The sequence below is a fragment of the Gorilla gorilla genome, chromosome 13, assembly GCF_029281585.2.
Source record: "Gorilla gorilla gorilla isolate KB3781 chromosome 13, NHGRI_mGorGor1-v2.1_pri, whole genome shotgun sequence".
NCBI lineage: Eukaryota > Metazoa > Chordata > Mammalia > Primates > Hominidae > Gorilla > Gorilla gorilla.
In genome coordinates this window covers 37,532,262-37,551,183 of record NC_073237.2, presented here as the reverse complement: position 1 = coordinate 37,551,183, position 18,922 = coordinate 37,532,262, and the positions used below count along the sequence as shown (strand labels likewise).

General features: G+C 40.4%; 1 protein-coding gene across 1 annotated transcript in view; it reads right to left on the bottom strand.

The window, feature by feature from the left end:
- Nucleotides 1–17,959, bottom strand: part of CAAP1 (caspase activity and apoptosis inhibitor 1) — a 53,785-nt gene extending 35,826 nt beyond the window's left edge. Inside the window, exons 1-4 of the mRNA XM_031014883.3 lie at nucleotides 15,562–17,959; nucleotides 10,453–10,653; nucleotides 9,248–9,332; nucleotides 7,956–8,031 (exon numbers count right to left, since the gene is read on the bottom strand). Coding sequence (XP_030870743.1) covers nucleotides 7,956–8,031; nucleotides 9,248–9,332; nucleotides 10,453–10,653; nucleotides 15,562–15,864 — 665 coding nt within the window. The 5' untranslated portion in view covers nucleotides 15,865–17,959. The remainder of the gene's footprint in view (nucleotides 1–7,955; nucleotides 8,032–9,247; nucleotides 9,333–10,452; nucleotides 10,654–15,561) is intronic.
- Between the last annotated feature and the right edge of the window lie 963 nt (nucleotides 17,960–18,922).

Below are 18,922 nucleotides of genomic sequence, written 5' to 3'. Positions count from 1 at the left end.
TAATACTTTAATTTTATACAATTGGCTGGGTGCAGTGGCTCATGTCTGTAATCCTAGCACTTTGGGAGTCCAAGGTGGGAAGATCACGTGAGGCTGGGAGTTCAAGACCAGCCTGGGCAACATAGTGAGACCCTGTCTCTACAAAAAATTTAAAAGTAAGCCAGGGATGGTAACACAGGCCTATAGTCCCAGCTGCTTGGGAAGCTGAGGCGGATCACTTGAGCCCAAGAGTTTGAGGCTACAGTGAGCTATGACTGTACCTGCACTCCGGCATGGGCAAAAGAGCAAGAACTGCCTCTAAAAAAATTTGTTTAATAAATAAATATTGTATAAAATTACCTTCGGGCTATATGTATCAAGATGTATATGAAACATAAATGAATTTAATGTTTAGACTTGGGTCCATCCCCAAGATATCAGTATGTATATGCAAATATTCCAAAATCTGAAAAAAAAATCTGAAATCCAAAACACTTCTGGCCCCAAGCATTTCCAATAAAGGATACTGAACCTGTAACATCTAGGTTTGTATAAGTGTACTCTATGACGTTTGCACAACAACAAATCACCTAACTATACATCTCTCAGTGCAATTCCTCATTAAGTGTCACATGACTGTATTTTCCTCAGATGAGTACATGCGTATATCATCTCTACATTCCTGCCTATCTGCATCCTTCTTTCACCCAACAAATGAATGGTATCTTGACCAAGTATAGAAGCAAGGGTTCAATTTCAGTTATATGAACATGTTACTCCATTATCTTATTACAGTTTCTGGTGTTGTGGATGAAAAATCTGATCCTTTTCCTTCTTTGATGTGTTCTGTCGACTGGAAGGCTGCTAAATTTTTCACTTAATAAAAAAAAATCTGCTTCCATGTTATTTTTTCCCTGCAATCCTGCCTAGAACTCGGTGAGCACTTTCAATTTGAAGACTTAAATTTGTTTTTCAGGTCAGAAAAATTTTCCTGTATTTATTACATATATTTCCTATATTTGTTATATTTTCCTATATTACACAGGAAAAATTTCCTATATTATTAAATTATTATTTAATAATTTCTTAATGTTTTAGTATTTTACCTCTCCTTTCTATGTTTCATTTTCTCTTTCTAGGATTCCTACTTATTATACATGAGGATGATAAAGCCTTCTAACTTACTTGATTATTTTCTGTTATGATTTCCATCTTTTATATTTTTGCTTTGTGAATCCATTCTTTCAGGGATCTAATTTGGGACTTAATGGTAACGATCCCCTATTCTGATTAACTTACAGAATTTAGTTTAAAAAATCATATTTTTCAGCCCAAGAATAATTCTTCATGCTGCACTTGATTTTCCATAAGAGCTCATTTTATTCCCTGCAATTGTTCATTCCTCTAACAGCTTAATTTAGCTTGGCATGTGCTTTGTTTCTTTCAAGTAATCTTCTCTCTAGATATCAAGATCCTTTAAAGATGTTATATATGTATTCATGCATGTGTTTATGTATGTCATTATGGTCAATTCCTTGGGGCTCAGGTTTAGTAGCTACTCCAAAACTGGCAGAAAGCAAAGCAGTCTCTCCCTCCACAGATCCACAATGAAGAAGTAAACCACTATACTTTGAGATATCTACTCCCCAGTTTTTTCAGGTTCTCCCAGACTCAGAGACAGGAAACAGCTGGCCCATTCAATTCTATCTTCAACTTATAAAATGAAAGAAACCAGGCATATTCACACAAGATATATGTTAACTTTCCCCTTCCCACTCCCCATCTTCCTCCACTTCCACACAGTTCTCAGACCTCAGTAAACCAAGTTCCACCACTTTGGCCAGGCATGGTGGCTTAAGCCTCTAGTCCCAGCAGTTTGGGAAGCCAAGGTGGGAGGATCGCTTGAGCATGGGAGACAGAGGTTTCAGTGAGCCAAGACTGCACACTGTACTCCAGCTTGGGGGACAGAGTGAGACACTGTCTAAAAAAAAAAAATCCAACGCTTTCCTCTAGGATCTTCAGTGCAAATCAATAAGTACCTATCCAGCCCAAAGTAAACACTTTGTAGTTATTATCTTTGCCAAGATTCCCAAGAAGCCAAAATCTTACCTGCAACCAACATCCATCTTACTTTGGAGAAACAGATACACTACATGCTTATTAGTCAAAGAAAAAAGGAGCAACATTCAAGTTTCCTTCTTCCCTGAATCTCTTCCTCTGACTTTGGAGAAATGTACACTGAATCTTTGAGATTTGTATACATGGAAGTTTTCCACAGGTATCTTTCCACGACATTACTTGAAAATCACTGCATTTAAGAATAGCTCCTCAAAGTGATTTGAAGTTAAGGATATCTCCTAATTTCATCCAAGATAATTTCTATTTCTGTTTATTTTTGTTGTTGCTTTGTAGTAAATTCTAAGAAGGGCAAAACTGCTGTTTATGATGTCATTTTTTCCAGAAAATTTTAACAGATTTATTTATAATTATAAAGTTGAACACTGAAACTTGTTCACTGAAATATTCTGACTTACATTAATGCTTTACGTCCCTGAATTTATGTTAAAAATTCACACATGAATAAAAATGGAAAAACTGGAAATAATTGATTTCTATCCCCTATTTTTTCACTAACAATCATATACTTAGGTACTGTGATGGTTAATATTAAGTGTCAACTTGATTGGATTGAAGGATGCAAAGTATTGTTCCTGGGTATGTCTGTGAGGGTGTTGCCAAAGGAGATTAACATTTGAGTCAGTGGACTGGGAGAGGCAGACCCATCCTCAATCGGTGGGCACCATCTAATCAGCTGCCAGCACACCTAGAATAAAGCAGGCAGGAAAAGATGTAAGAGTAGACTTGCTGAGTCTTCCAGGCTTCATCTTTCTCCCATGCTGGATGCCCTTGAACATCAGACTCCAGGTTCTTCAGTTTTTAGACTCTTGGACTTACGCCAGTGTTTGCCAGGGGCTCTCGGCCTTTGGCCCCAGACTGAGGACTGCACTGTCAGCTTCCCTACTTTTGAGGTTTTGGGACTTGGACTGATCCACCATTGGCTTCCGTGCTCCTCAACCTGCAGACAGCCTATCGTGGGACTTTACCTTGTGATCGTGTGACTCAATTCTCCTTAATAAACTCCCTTTCACATATACATATATCCTATTAGTTCTGTCCCTCTAGAGAACCCCGACTAATACAGGTATCTTTTGACTCTATGGCAAAAAAATAAGATCAAAACTACCAAAAATAGGAAAAAAATCCGGGGGTGGCAGGGGGGGGTTCTCTTTTAGAGAATGAAATGTTTCCCATCACAGTGGTTTCTTAAAAGGACGTTCTCCACACTCACAGGGTGTCTTCTGGCATAATTGTTATACATTTGGCATGGACAGCACACAGGTTGGTGTCTTCAAAAAGGCCAACCAGATAGGCCTCACTTGCCTCCCGCAAAGCACCAATAGCTGCGCTCTGGACGCACTGGTCTGATTTGAAGTCCTGAGCAATTTCTCAAGCCAGACCGTGGAAGGGAAGTGTGTGATTCAGAAGTTCAGTGGACTTCCAGAAACAACTGATTTCATGGAGTGCCACAGTACCAGGCCTGTAACAATGAGGTTTCTTCACCACTCCAGGAGAGGGTGAACACTTGTAAGCAGCCTTTGTAGTCAGTTGCTTCCTGGATGCTTTACCACCAGTTAATGTGCAAGCAGTCTGCTTTGTAGGAGCCACCATATAGCAACCTCCCCTTTTCCTTCACCTAGAGTTCAGTGAGCTAGAGATGGCACCAGCCTTGGAGAGTCACAGTGGGTCAGCAGTACAGCAAAAGTTGTGAAAACCTGTCATCTTTCTTTCTTTCTTTATTTTTTGAGATGGAGTTTTGCTCTGTCACCCAGGAGTGCAGTTGTGGGATTCTGGCTCACTGCAACCTCCATTTCCTGGGTTCAAGTGACTCTCCTGCCTCAGCCTCCCAAGTAGCTGGGATTACAGGCATGCATCACCATGCCTGGCTAATTTTTGTATTTTTAGTGGAGACCGGGTTTCATCATGTTGGCCAGGCTGGTCTCAAACTCCTGACCTCAAGTGATCCACCCACCTTGGCCTTCCAAAGTGCTGTGATTACAGGCATAAGCAAGTGTGCCAAGCCCTCTCTTTCTTTCATCTTTAAACCTTAAATCCTATTCCATAACTTTAGAAAAAACGTTGACTAAAAATCAAAATTGAGTCACCCATGCTTTGGGATGCTGAGGTGGGAGGACAGTTTGAGGCCAGGAATTCAACATCAACCTGGGTAACATAGCAAGACCCCATCTAATTTAATTTTTTGTAGAGACAGGGTCTCACTATGTTGCCCAGGCTGGTCTCAAACTCCCAGCCTCAGGTGATCCTCTCAACCTGTACTCACAAAGTGCTGGTATTATAGGTGTGAACCACCATGCACAGTCGTTGTTGTAATCGTTATAAAAAGTTAAATAGCTACTATAATTGGCTATCCATTTGATATACTTTTGCTGTGTCCCCACCCGAGTTTCAACTTGAATTGTAATTCCCATAATTCCCACATATTGTAGGAGGAACCTGGTGGGAGATCATTGAATCATGGGGGCAGTTTCTCCCATACTCTTCTGGTGGTAGTAACTTTCACAAGATCTGATGGTTTTATAAGGCGAAACCCCTTTTGCTTGGTTCCCTCATTCTCTCTTGCTGCCGCCATATAAGAAGTGCCTTTTGCCTTCCACCATGACTGTGAGGCCTCCTCAGCCATATGGAACTGTGAGTCCAGTAAACCTCTATTTCCTTATAAATTACCCAGTCTCAGGTATGTCTTTATTAGCAGTGTGAAAACAGACTAATACAGTAAATTGGTACCAGTAGAGTGGGGCACTGCTGTACGAATACACGAAAATGTGAAAGTGACTTTGGAACTGGGTAACAGGCAGGGGTTAGAACAATTTGGAGGGCCCAGAAGACAGGAAAATGTGGGAAAGTCTGGAACTTCCTAGAGACTTGTTGAATGGCTTTGACCAAATGCTGATAATGATATGGACAAGGAAATCTAGGGTGTGGTGGTTTCAGACGGAGATGAGAAACTTGTTGGGAACTGGAGTAAAGGTGACTCTTGCTATATTTTAGCAGAGACTGGCAGCATTTTGCCCTTGAGCTAGAGATCTGTGGAACTTTGAACTTGAGGGAGATGATTTAGGGTATCTGGTGGAAGAAATTTCTAAGCAGCAAAGCATTCAAGAGGTATGTGGATATTATTAAAAGCATTCAGTTTTAAAAGGGAAACAGAGCATAAAAGTTCAGAAAATTTGCAGCCTGCCAATGCCACAGGAAAGAAAAACCTATTTTCTGAGGAGAAAATCAAGCAGGCTGCAGAAATTTGCATAAGTAACAAGCAGCCCAATGTTAATCGCCAAGACAATGGAGAAAATGTCAGAGGTCTTCATGGCAGTCCCTCCCATCACAGGCCTGGAGGCCTAGGAGGGAAAAATGGTTTCATGGGCCAGGCTCAGGGTTCCCCTGCTATGTGTACCCTAGGGACTTGGTGCTTCAGAGGGCACAAGACCCAAGCCTTGGCAGCTTCCATGTGGGGTTGAGCCTGCAGGTGCATAGAAGTCAAGAACTGTGCACCTGCAGGAGGTTTGGGAATCTCCACCTAGATTTCAGAGGATGTATGGAAACACCTACATGTCCAGGCAGAAGTTAGCTGCAGGGGCGGGGCTCTCATAGAGAATCTCTGCTAGGGCAGTGCAGAAGGGAAATGTGGGGTTGAAGCCTCCACACACAGTCTTCATTGGGGCACTGCCTAGTGGAGCTGTGAGAAGAGGGCCACCGTCCTCCAGACCCCAGAATGGTATATTCACTGACAACTTGCACCGTGCACCTGGAAAAGCCTCAGACACTCAACACCAGCATATGAAAGCAGCTAGGAGGGAGGCTGTACCCTGCAAAGAAACAGGCGTGGAGCTTTCCAAGACCATGGAAACCTACCATTTGCATCAGTGTGACCTGGATGTGAGACATGGAGTCAAAAGAGATCATTTTGGAGCTTTAAAATTTGACTGCCTCGCTGGATTTCAGACTTGCATGGGGCCTGTAGCTCCTTCATTTTGGCCAATTTCTCCCATTTGGAAGGGGTGTATTTATCCAATGCCTGTATCCCCATTATATCTAGGAAGTAACTAACTTGCTTTTGATTTTACAGGCTCATAGGCGGAAGGGACTTGCCTTGTCTCAGATGAGCCTTTGGACTGTAGACTTTTGAGTTAATGCTGAAATGAGTTAAGACTTTAGGGGACTGTTGGAAAGGCATGATTGGTTTTTCAAATGTGAGGACATGAGATTTGGGAGGTGCCGGGGCAGAATGATATGGTTTGGCTGTGTCTCCACCCAAATCTCATCAGGAATTACAGCTCCCATAATTCTTACATGTTGTGGAAGGGAACCAGTGGGAGATAACTGAATCATGGGGGTGGTTTTAGATCCATCAGATCTTTCACCTGGTTCCCTCATTCTCTCTTGCTGCCGCCATGTATGAAGCACCTTTCACCTTCCACCATGATTGTGAGGCATCCCCAGTCATGTGGAATTATGAATCCATTAAATCTCTTTTTCCTTATAAATTACCCAGTCTTGGGTATGTCTTTATCAGCAACATGAAAACAGACTACATCATTAAATGGCTTCTAACAGTTGAAAAGGTAACACTAATGCTCAAGTATGAAGAAGCAAAGCACTTAAGCCTAATGGCACCTCAAAAACTGGAAAAAAATAATAGATTTTAAAAAAGGGATAACAAATATCCCTTTTTTAATAACAAAGCGAAAGCTCAATTCAGGATTCTCTGTAAGTAGCATCAAGAAACAAAATGTTGATCAACATGGGGAATGGGGCAAAGAAATTTTTTTAAAAAGAAACAAAGTGATTAATTTAGATAATTTAAGAAACTTTATTAAAAAGTTAACAGGCCTTGTAAATGCTTAAACTAGTGGAACTAAATTAGTATACTATATAAATGATCTAAAGCTAAGTATGTTGCAGGAACGCCAATAGTAAGACATTAAAAATGTGTACATTTTCTACTCTATGTTTTCATATAAATTACCCTATAACACTCCTACCCAACAGCATTTATGAAAAAATTCTGTATTTCTGGTTAACTATGTACTTCTCTACGCTACTGCCCCTGGTAACCTCTTCTTATGTGTACTACTGCCTGTGACACAAGTATTTGTTTTTCTTTTATACTTTATCTTTTTCAGATCTAACACAAATCTCTTATATTCTTCAGGAAAAATGCTAAGCTTTGCAAAGAACAAGTCATTCTTTGGAAACTACCAAAATAGTTAATTGTTTTAAGCAAATAGCATCAATAGATGCTCAAATTAAAAGGTGAAACTTTGAAGTACACTAATGAAGAAAAAACTAATAATTAGCATGTAGCTTCTTGATTAGTCAGCATCCCAAAACTTCAGGTATTTTTTTTATCATCCCGACAGTCAAATAATATACATTTATAGGTAAAATATGTAGACTTACATGAACATAACTATCTCTTCTGTGAAATGAGGCTATTATTGCCTAATATTAATAAATACATAGATTATTGTAATGAGATCAAGTGTTCTATGCTGTTTAATGTAGTACCTGGTAGAGTAAGTGCTTAATAAATAAATAGTGAGGATCGTGAATAGTGTATTCAAAATCCAAATGGGAGTGATTCTGCTTCAGGTTGGCACTGCTATTGTTCTGTATCTATGTGGAGTAGTTTTAAAAAATCATCTTAATCCTGAAAGTAGTTAACTCCATCCTCACATATACCAAAAGGACCAATCATTACAAGTAGACAAATAAATCTTTCTATACCACTGAATGATTTCTAAATAAAACACAGAAAAACAATCATATCTTTGACATAAGAAATCACCAAAGGAATAACAAAGAAATTTTGAAATAAAAATGAAAGTTTTTAAACTTACTGACTGACTAAATCAGATCCCATCTTAGAACCATCATCTGCTTCCTCTTCCATATCAGAGTCCATTCCATTGTCACCTTATAAATGAAAGAAACTATTGAAAGCACACTTATAAAAACATTAAAATGATGCAATCATTACATTAAAAAGTATAATCTTTAAAAGTGATGTAGATTAAAGAACTTTATACTGGGTCAAAACTTAAATTTTTAATTGCTTGTATTTAAAATAATTTTTTCAATGCCTTATTAGGTATTTCTCATTGCTTTTTTTTTTTTTTTAGACGGAGTCTCACACTGTCACCCCGGCTGGTGTGCAGTGGCATGACCTCGGCTCACTGCAACCTCCACCTCCCGGGTTCTAGCAATTCTCCTGCCTCAGCCTCCCGAGCAGCTGGGACTACAGGCGCCCGCCACCACGCCCGGCTAATTTTTGTATTTTTAGTAGAGACGGGGTTTCACTATGTTGGCCAGGCTGGTCTCGAACTCCTGACCTTGTGATCCACCCGCCTCAGCCTCCCAAAGTGCTGGGATTACAGGCGCGAGCCATCACGCCCAGCATCACTGCCTTCTTTTTATCTATTATATAAATGTATACAGACAAGAATGTGTGTATATACACTTACACACTATGTACATATGTATATATCTATTTCCAGAGTTACAAAATGCCATCAATTTTACATTTAAAAATGAAGCTATCTCTGGAAACTGAAAGGCTCCAATTTTTGTTTCTTCTTCTGTCATGTTAAAGCTAAAATCCTTGCAAAGTCCCAAAAGAAAAAAAAAAACACGCTTGATAATCCAAAATTCTAGAGGTGTGAGTATCACCAACAGTAGTCACGCTACAGGCAGACAAACAAATATTGGTAAATTGCATGGAAGTATTCTAACTCTATATCTGGGTCTTATTAGAGAGTAAACAATATGCAATAGGTGACCAAACACTATAAAAAAATCAAAAGCAGAAAATTAAAAAGATTTTAAGGGAAATCTTTGCCTTTCCAATAATTAATTTTTTTACAGATTTTTGGTAAACATTTTTTATTTCATTTTATTAGTTATACTCTTACCTATATACACTTGACCTGGAAAAACGATATATTGTCTATTCTTGAAACGCTATTCTGATAGGTAAACTATATTTTTTAGTACAAATAGAAGTAAAAATACTCTTCAACAACAACCCAATAATGAAATTAAATATCCAAGTAGGAGAAAGAATACCTCAGGATTTATGCTGAATATAGTATTAACTAAGAAGTTGCCAGAATGTAAAAATATGTATTCTTACCCTCAAGAATCTTCAAAATTTTTTTTTCAGACAGGAGCTCTAACTGTTCCTGGCATAGTTTTTTAATTTCTTCTATTGAACAGTTCTAAAGGAAATGACATTTTAAAAAAATGCATTTATGTAACACAGCCCCAATGTAAACTGGAAAATTTCAATCATAAAAATTTAAGTTAGCAAAATCTTACAATAAAATAAATTAAAGCCTCAAGTAGATTCACATACATCTTTTCCTGGGATGAAATCTGAAAAACTGCCAGTTAATATGTGAACACTGTATATTTGACGGGAATGCATAAAGCTGTATTTACTATGAAAGAAAAAAACTAAAGAGTGAGTCTGTTTCCCAGCTATTCTTAAGCAGTCTATTTACATTAAGTAATTATTCTAAAGGTTTAAATATTCAAGTGCTGTATCTTTAGATACATGATCTCAGGCTTAACTTGAGTGTCCAAGGCCAATTTCTACAACTGTAAAATTAGAACAACAAATATTTCCCTAAATAATTTTCAAAAATAAATAAAAATACTTGTGAATCTAATGAAATATAAGCTATTATTAACCATTGCTGTTTGTTGTTACACAGCAGCATATTGTGACATTATTTCTTAAAGCACCATAAAGATTGTATGTCCAATTTAGTTACTATCATTCCCTGCATTTAACAGAATTATCTCCACAGGGTCAACACATTTCTTGCCTAAACATTTTTTCTTGGCAAATTTTTAAATATACAAGGCTCCAAGAACCAAATATATTATGGTTCTCTATTTTACAAAATCTTTTCAAGTAGCTTATTTTAGATGTAAACATCCAATTAAAAACTGCATTAAGGCCAGGCACGGTGGCTCACACCTGTAATTCCAACACCTTGGGAGGCCAAGGTGGGCAGATCACGAGGTCAGGAGTTCGAGACCAGCCTGGCCAACACGGTGAAACCCCGTCTCTTAAAAATCCAAAAATTAGCCGGGCATGGTGGTTCATGCCTGTAGTCCCAGCTACTCAGGAGGCTGAGGCAAGAGAATTGCTTGAACCCGGGAGGCGGAGGTTGCAGTGAGCCAAGATCATGCCACCACACTCCAGCCTGGGCGACAGAGCAAGACTCTGTCTCAAAAAAACAAACAAAACCGCATTAAGTAAAACAAAAAATTGCTACAAAGAAGGCTGTATTTCTACATATGCATATAGTCTGATGTGTAATGAAGTACCTTTAACACATCAGGAAGCATCTTCTGTAACTTTTTCTCTCCTATAATACAGAAGCACTGCTGAAGCATTTCTTTTTTGTCTGATATATAGAAACTAACTGGTTTCAATGACACGGTCAGGTCCAGTCCACCTTCTTCAAGGTCACTGTGCTCTGCCAAGAATAATTCTTTTTCCAAAGTTGGCAAAATATATTTAGTTTCCTAAAGTTAAAAGAATAAAGAACCATTAAACACTACTACTTAAAATATAAAGAATACGTACATGACATCATACGTTTTCATTTAATAAATTCTTCTTCATCAAAAATTCCCAAATTCTTTGCATAATTATTTATCAAAACCATAGGAGAGAATATTTGTTTAATATTATTTGATTTTCCTCTCCACACTGCAATTAACTCAAGGAGTAGCTATAAGGGAAGAGATATTTAGGATACACAAACAAAATTATAGTAAATATTGAATAATTTCTTAAAGTTTTAGACTTTTGAAGAATTAGGATTTTCCCCTAAAAGGCCATTCACCAAAAAGCTCTATGTATGCATTATCACTGTACTTAAATTCATATAAATAAATTGAAGTAAAGATGTTACAAATCACAAATATTATACAGAAAAGTAACATACTTACCAGGAGCTATCATCATTTTTAAAACTTTATAATCATAATCAAAGTAACCAAGTAATTTCAGTAATTTAAGATATTTCTGTCCATTTTACTTTGTCTCCCAACTCTATCCAGTCTCTCCAAATCTACTGCCATAATTCTGTTCCAAACTACCACAACTTTTTGCCTGGGTTACAGCAATAGCCATTTAATGGGACTCCCTGCATCTAATCTGAGGTCTCTTTGTTTTGCACACTGTTAACAGAACGGATTTTATAAAATGTATACGTGCTCATCCTTCTTGTTTAAAACTCTTCAATGAATTCCCATTGCTCCTAAGGTAATATGGCCTACCTGGCCTTCATGCTCATTCTTTGTGTTTAGGACACAATCTTCTTTGAATTACTCGACTGTAACCTATTCTCCTTCCTTCAGCTCATAGAAGCAGGGCTTTTGCATACCATTTTTCTATGACAGTCTTTCCTCTCTCCTTTCTCTATCACACTATATTCACAAGATTAACAAATTCAGATACTTCAGACAATTCAACAGACATTTCCTCTGGAAAATCTTCCCTGACCACAGAGGTCAGAAAGTTGTTTACAAAGCAGTTTTAAAATGGGTCAATTTTAATGAACATTATGATAATTAGACTGAAAAAGTAAAAGAATCAGCACTTGTTCTAACAGTTTACAATGTAATAATGTAGAGAAACTGGAATCCTCATACACTATTAGCAGGAATATAAAATTGTGCAGCTACTTTGGAAGCTAATTTGGCAGTTCCTCAAAAAGTTACCATATGACCCAGCAATTCCATTGCTAGATATATACCCAAGAGAAATGTAACGATATGTCTACACAAAAACTTGTACTTGTTCTTAACAGCATTATTCATATAGCCAAAAGGCAGAAACAACACAAATGTCCATCAAGTGATAAATGGAAAAATGAAATGCTGTATAGCTTTATCTATACGTATGTGGTACATATGTACAGCTATACAAAAACAAAACAAAATGTGGTATAGTAACCATAAAAAGGCATGAATCTCTGTGATACAAAGGAATGAACCCTATGTGCTACGACATGGACGAATCTTAAAAACATTATGCTAAGTAAAAGATGCCAGACACAAAACACCACATATTATATAAACTAAAAGTTACACATAAGGTTGCTTTCTGGAGTGATGAAAATATTTTAAAACTGACTAGGCCGGGCGCGGTGGCTCACGCCTGTAATCCCAGCAATTTGGGAGGCCGAGGCGAGCGGATCACCTGAGGTCAGCTGTTCAAGACCAGCCTGGCCAACATGGTGAAACCCCGTCTCTAATAAAAAATAGAAAAATCAGCCGGGTGTGGAGGCAGGTGCCTGTAATCCCAACTACTCGGGAGGCTGAGGCAGAAGAATTGCTCGAACCCAGGAGGCGGAGGTTGCAGTGAGCCGAGATGGCGCCATTGCACTCCAGTCTGGGCAACAAGAGGGAAACTCTATCTCAAAAAAACAAAAACAAAAACAAAAACTGACTGTAGTGACGGTTGTACAACTCTGAATATATACAAAATCACTTAACTGTACATGTGAAATGGGTGAATTGTACAGTATGTCAACTACATTTCAATAAAGTTCTTCCCAAGAAAATAGGGAACTCGGCCGGGCAGAGTGGCTCACAGCTGTAATCCCAGCACTTTGGGAGGCCGAGGTGGGAGGCTGAGGGGGGCAGATAACAAGGTCAGGAGATCTAGACTATCCTAGCTAACACGGTGAAACCCTGTCTCTACTAAAAATACAAAAGCATTAACTGGGCGTTGTGGCGGAGGCCTGTTGCCCCAGTTACTCTGGAGGCTGAGGCAGGAGAATGGCGTGAACCCAGGAGGTGGCGCTTGCAGTGAGCCGAGATCACGCCACTGCACTCCAGCCTGGGCGACACAGCGAGACTCTTTCTCAAAAAAAAAAAAAAAAAAGAAACCTCAATACACAACAGATATAATGGCACTCTCTAAAGTTTGAAATGTTATCTACATGCCTAATATACAATGACCTTTTCTTCACAAATACACTAATTTTTCATTAGAAGATGGGTTTAGTTCTGTACGCAAATATTTTCAATATTCAATTGACCAATGTTGTTGGTCTCCCCATCATAACGGAGTGTTAGAACTAGGGAAACTGGCCAGGCGCGGTGGCTCACGCCTGTAATCCCAGCACTTTGTGAGGCTGAGACGGGTGGATCACATGAGGTCAGGAGTTGGAAACCAGCCTGACCAACATGGTGAAAACCTTACCTTTATTAAAAATACAAAAATTAGCTGGCCATGGTGGCGGGCACCTGTAATCCCAGCTACTCAGGAGACTGAGCCAGGACAATTACTTGAACCCGGCAGGCGGACGTTGCAGTGGGCTGAGATGGTGCCACTGCACTCCAGCCTGGGCGACACAATGAGAGCTTATCTCAGAAAAAGAAAAAAAAAAAGGAAACTATTTAAAGTAAGAATGGTGATATCTAAAACTGAATCTAGAAGGGGTGGGAAAACTGAATAGATCTATATTAAATAATTTTTTTAAGAGTGTCTTAAAAAATCACTCTAAAAAACTCCACTAGACCCAGATACTTCTGACAAATATTTGAGAAGAAAATATAAACCATTCTAGAACACACCAAAAAAACACAAAGCTTCCTAATTCAATCCATTACAAAAATAAAAACTGCAGTCTGATCTAATTTAGAAACATATACATAAAAGTCGGCCGGGCACGGTGGCTCACGCCTGTAATCCTAGCACTTTGGGAGTCCGAGACGGGTGGATCACGAGGTCAGGAGATCAAGACCATCCTGGCTAACACGGTGAAACCCCGTCTCTACTGAAAATACAAAAAATTAGCCGGGCGTGGTCGCGGGTGCCTGTAGTCCCAGCTACTCGGGAGGCTGAGGCAGGGGAATGGCCTGAACCCGGGAGGCGGAGCTTGCAGTGAGCCGAGATCACGCCACTGCACTCCGGCCTGGGCGACAGAGCGAGACTTCGTCTCAAAAAAAAAAAAAAAAAAAAAAAAAAAAGAAACATATACATGAAAGTAAAAATACTGAATTCCAGCCAAGTACAACAAACTCAACAAACCAAACAGAACTTGTCCCAGGACTCCAAAGACTGTTCAACATCAACTAACTTATCAACAAATTACATTATCTGATTAAAGGAGAAAAAGTATGTGATCATCTCAACAGAATGCCAGAAAACCACCTGATAAAATCTCTACATAAACTGTTTCTACTCTACCAAAGAGAATAATGAGCAGAGGATATGTACAGAAAATTACATAAGAAGGAATCAAATGGCAAGTAAAAATATTAAAATGTTCAATCTCACTAATAAGGAAAATAAAAATTAAAACAAACACAATATTAATTTGACCCACTAGTCTGGCAATTTTTTAAAAAAATGGTCATCAAAAGCTAGTTAAGAATTTCAGAAATAGGTATTCTTATATATATACTGTTTGGACTACAAATCTGTAAAGTCTCATTTGGAAAGCATTTGGTGGCATTCACTAAGTTTTTAATAGCATAAACTTTGACCCAGGAATTTCAGTTCTCACCCTCTCTCCCAACATAACTCTTGTAGGAGATATATACATAAAGGTGTTCGTATTGTAGTCACAACAATACAAAAAAACCTGCACACCTAAATATCAGAAAAATATAATAAAATACCAGGCAGTCAGTAAAAATAACAAACCACATATATAAAGAAGCCTATCACAACAATGCAGGTACTCAACAGCGGGAATAACACAATACAGCTTAAGTGTAGGAACTTAAAAACACGTATCTCACGAGGAGTGATTAAAAGAGGCCGCGTATCAAAATACTAATGGAGGGGCAAGAAAAGGGACTTGACGCTTTCCCTTTATTTCCTCATTGAATGAATTTAAAGTACATATTCATTCATTTGTTTTCAAACAAATTATGAACTTTTTTAAAACGGCGTTCTCTTGGCAGACTGGTGGCGTATAAAGAACATGGCTTTTGCAGTCAGATATTTGGATTCAAACCTAGGAGCTATTAACAAACTCTGTGACCGTGGGTAAAGTTTAACTTCTTTGGGCCTCAATTCTCTTATCTCTAATGCGGAGTTAACCATATCTACGAAAAGGTGAAGACGAAGGGAGAAGTGTTTGGCTCGCAAGGGAAATGAAGGCTAGCTTCCAACTCGTATTCTTCCGGCAGACTGAAACCATAGGAGTGGAAGGAGCCAAGAGTTTAAAAAATAAATTAAAAAAAAAACTGATCAGGAAATCCAGAAACTTGAAGTTCAAGATTCAAGACACGGATGGGAGTGTGGGGCTCACCAGGACTTAGGTAGGAACATGAACCTCAAGGACGGACGACCTTGGGATTGCCGCGCTAGCAGTGAGCTCCAGCCTGCGCCCCATCCCTCTGGTAGCCCGACTTCTTCCGAAAAAGCAGCAGCTCCAGGAAGCGGCCAGAGGGGCGCGCACGCACCTGCTGCAAGGAGCCCGAGACGCTGGAAGAGTCGGTACTCCTCCGCTTCCGGCGCTCGCTGCGCTCCACGCTGCTCCCGCCCCAGCAGCTGCCGCCGCTCCCACCGCCGGTGACACTTCCACTAAAATTCGCGTTCCCACAGCAGCTGACGCTCCCGCAGCCCCCGGCGCTCCCGCAGCCGCTAGTGCTTCCACTGCTGCCGCTGGCCAAGGCGGGTACGATGTCCGGGGCCGCGAGCGCTGCGGCCGCCTCCTGACTGCTACGTTTGCGCCGTTTCTCCCGGGAGGACTTTTTCCCCGTCATGATCCCTCTGCTGCAACCATCGGAGGAAAGTCCGCTGTCTCTGGTGCGACCGAAGCCCGACTCCTGCGGCCGTGGGCGGCAGGCACTGGCGTCGCAGGTTATGCGTCACTTCCGGCCGTGGCACAGAACGTGGTGAAGCGTTATGGGCCGGGGTGGCAGGGGGGTTGCCATAACCAGTTGCGCTTCCCCCTCCGGTCGCGGAGGTCGATTTGAGTGTCTAGCGGGTAGCCTGTCTAGTCAGAGTTTGTTTTGTTTTGTTTTTATATCTCTACAAAGGATAGAAGGTGGAACTTACGTCCTTTTAACTTCAAAACTTTTTATTGTTAGTGTTTTGTCTGTTTACAATAAGGTTGAAGTATAGTTGCTGATTCTCCATTTCCGTTTACCTCCAAATCTTAAGATATTAACAACGCTATGACAATAAAGAGAATAGGGAAAAGTTGTTCCATCTCATTTTCGTCATCACCTGGGCAAATTATGTATTTCTTGCGTAGAGTCTGACATGGACAAGTAAAGACCTTGAGTTCGTTTTTGAAAATTGAGAATGGGTCAAAGCTTTATGAGATTTTATGGGTGGATGTAATCTAAACAGAAGGCAGATTTTAAGACAAGGGAGGTAGAACACTTAAAACGTGAACCAAGGTCTTTGTCGTTTCAGCAGGGGCCTTTAGCCACTGAGGGAAAAAGGTAGAGCCTGGGGCAAAGCTAGCTGGGTGGTAGTAATTCTGTGCCTTTCCCTGGGGTAAGAAGCAATTAAAGAAGCTTCCCTTCACTTTGTCTCCTATTTGTCTCAGTCATTCAACAACTACTTAAGTGCCTAAAACCAGCCTAGGGTTAATAAATAGGGATACTTCCAGCCGTAGGAAAACTGTCTTCCCCCAGGCCCCACTCTTAAATTGGCCTTCTAAGGTAAATGCTGGGGCTGAGCCCACTGTGTTCCCAGGAGTTCCATTAAGTATCACACTCATTAGAGTCATACCTGAAAGGATTGAGAGTGTTGTGTTCACAGATAGGAAAAATACATAAAATTAATAACGTTACATTTATAAACCTGTTATGAATTGTGTCCCTGAAACCATCATAATTTTAATAAAACTAAATTGCTAGATTTTTTCTTTTTCTTTTTTTTTTTTGAGACGGAGTTTCACTCTCGTTGCCCAGGCTGGAGTGCAATGGCACAATCTCGGCTCACTGCAACCTCCGCCTCCCGGGTTCAAGCATTTCTCCTGCCTCAGCCTCCTGAGTAGCTGGGACTACAGGCATGCGCCACCATGCAGGGCTAATTTTGTATTTTTAGTAGAGACGGGGTTTCTCCATGTTGGTCAGGCTGGTCTGGAACTCCCGACCTCAGGTGATCCACCCGCCTCAGCCTCCCAAAGTGCTGGGATGACAGGCGTGAGCCATCGTGCCCTGCCAAATTGCTGGATTTGTAACAAAAGATAAGCTTTTAGTAGAAGCATAGCTAAACGTTAACCAACTTTTCCTATAGCCCACTTCGTTATAGCTGCTTATTGCTTTATAGATATCTTTGACTCGGTTAAGAAATCTCAAGTTTTCCATTTTGAGATATTTACCAGATTCTGTACTCCAATGGTGTTACAGGAGTTAAGAAATTATTTTAGGCAGATAGAGAGGTAAAGGGGTCTTTGGGAAGTTTTTTTTCTTTTAAAGCAGCTCCAGAAATGTTTCTTGTCTAGCAAAAAAGCTGGGCTGGCAAGCTTTGATATGCAAATGCAGGCCATTAGAAACTGGGTTTACTCAATATGGCGATTCCCCTCTTCTTCTTGTCCCCACATGTGCCTAGCAACATGGCCATCCCCACATATCCCCACATGTGTAGAACATCGTGGCACCCTACATTTGCATATTAAAAGGCTAGGGTGGGAGGGCCACTTTTTTTGCAGGCTACGTGAATGACATACCTGGTCAAACCAATTCCCTGGGTCATATGCAAATTAGTCACCACCTCCTCCAGCCTCATAATATAACTGGCTCTTGTCTGCTGCATCCAGGGTTCCCTCTTTCATCTTGGATCCCTCTTCCCTCTGGTTCTGTATGAGGGAGCCTCTTCTTTCTCGCCTATTAAATTCTCCGCTCCTTAAAACAATTCCACTTGTGTCTGTATCGTTTTATTTAAACCAGCACGAGACAAAGGACTGTGGTGTTCCTCCAGTCATTGGAACCATATCAGTGGGGTCACTGATGCTACTCAGTCTGAAGACCCCTTCTGAGAAACGAACTCAGCACAAGAATGCACTTTCTACCTCCTTATGATTACATCCCCCATGCCCTAATCAATCAGCAACCCCTAGCTCCTCAGCCCCCTACCCACCAAAATTCCCTTAAAAACCCCTGTCCAAAAACTTACGGGGGAGGTGATTTGAGGTTCCCTCCCATCTTCTCCCTTGGCTGGCATACCATTATTAAACTCTTTCTCTGCTGCAACTCCTGCTGTTTCTATGTATTGGTATGGTACCATGTAATGGTTAATAGAACCTGATGGTCCTATAATATCACCCACAAAATTCATATGTTGAATCCCTAACCTCAGTGTGACTGAATTTGGAGATAGGGTCATTAAAGAGGTAATTAAGGTTAAATGAGGTCATAAGGGTGGGTCCCTAATCTAATATAACTGGTGTCCTTATTAAAAGAAGAGTCTGGGCCAGGCATGGTGGCTCACGCCTGTAATCCCAGTACTTTAGGAGGCCGAGGCGGGTGGATCATGAGGAAGATGGAAACCATCCTGGCTAACACAGTGAAACCCCGTCTCTACTAAAAATATAAAAACAAAATTAGCCGGGCGTGGTGGCAGGCGCCTGTAGTCCCAGCTACTCAGGAGGCTGAGGCAAGAGAATGGCGTGAACCCAGGAGGTGGAGCTTGCAGTGAGCCAAGATCGCACCACTGCACTCCAGCCTGGGCGACAGAGCAAGACTCCGTCTCAAAAAAAAAAAAAAAAAAAAAAGCTTGGTACAGTGGTGCATGCCTGCAGTGCAAGCTACTCAAGAGGCAAACTGGGGAGGATTGCTTGAGGCCAGAAATTCTGGGCTGTAGTGC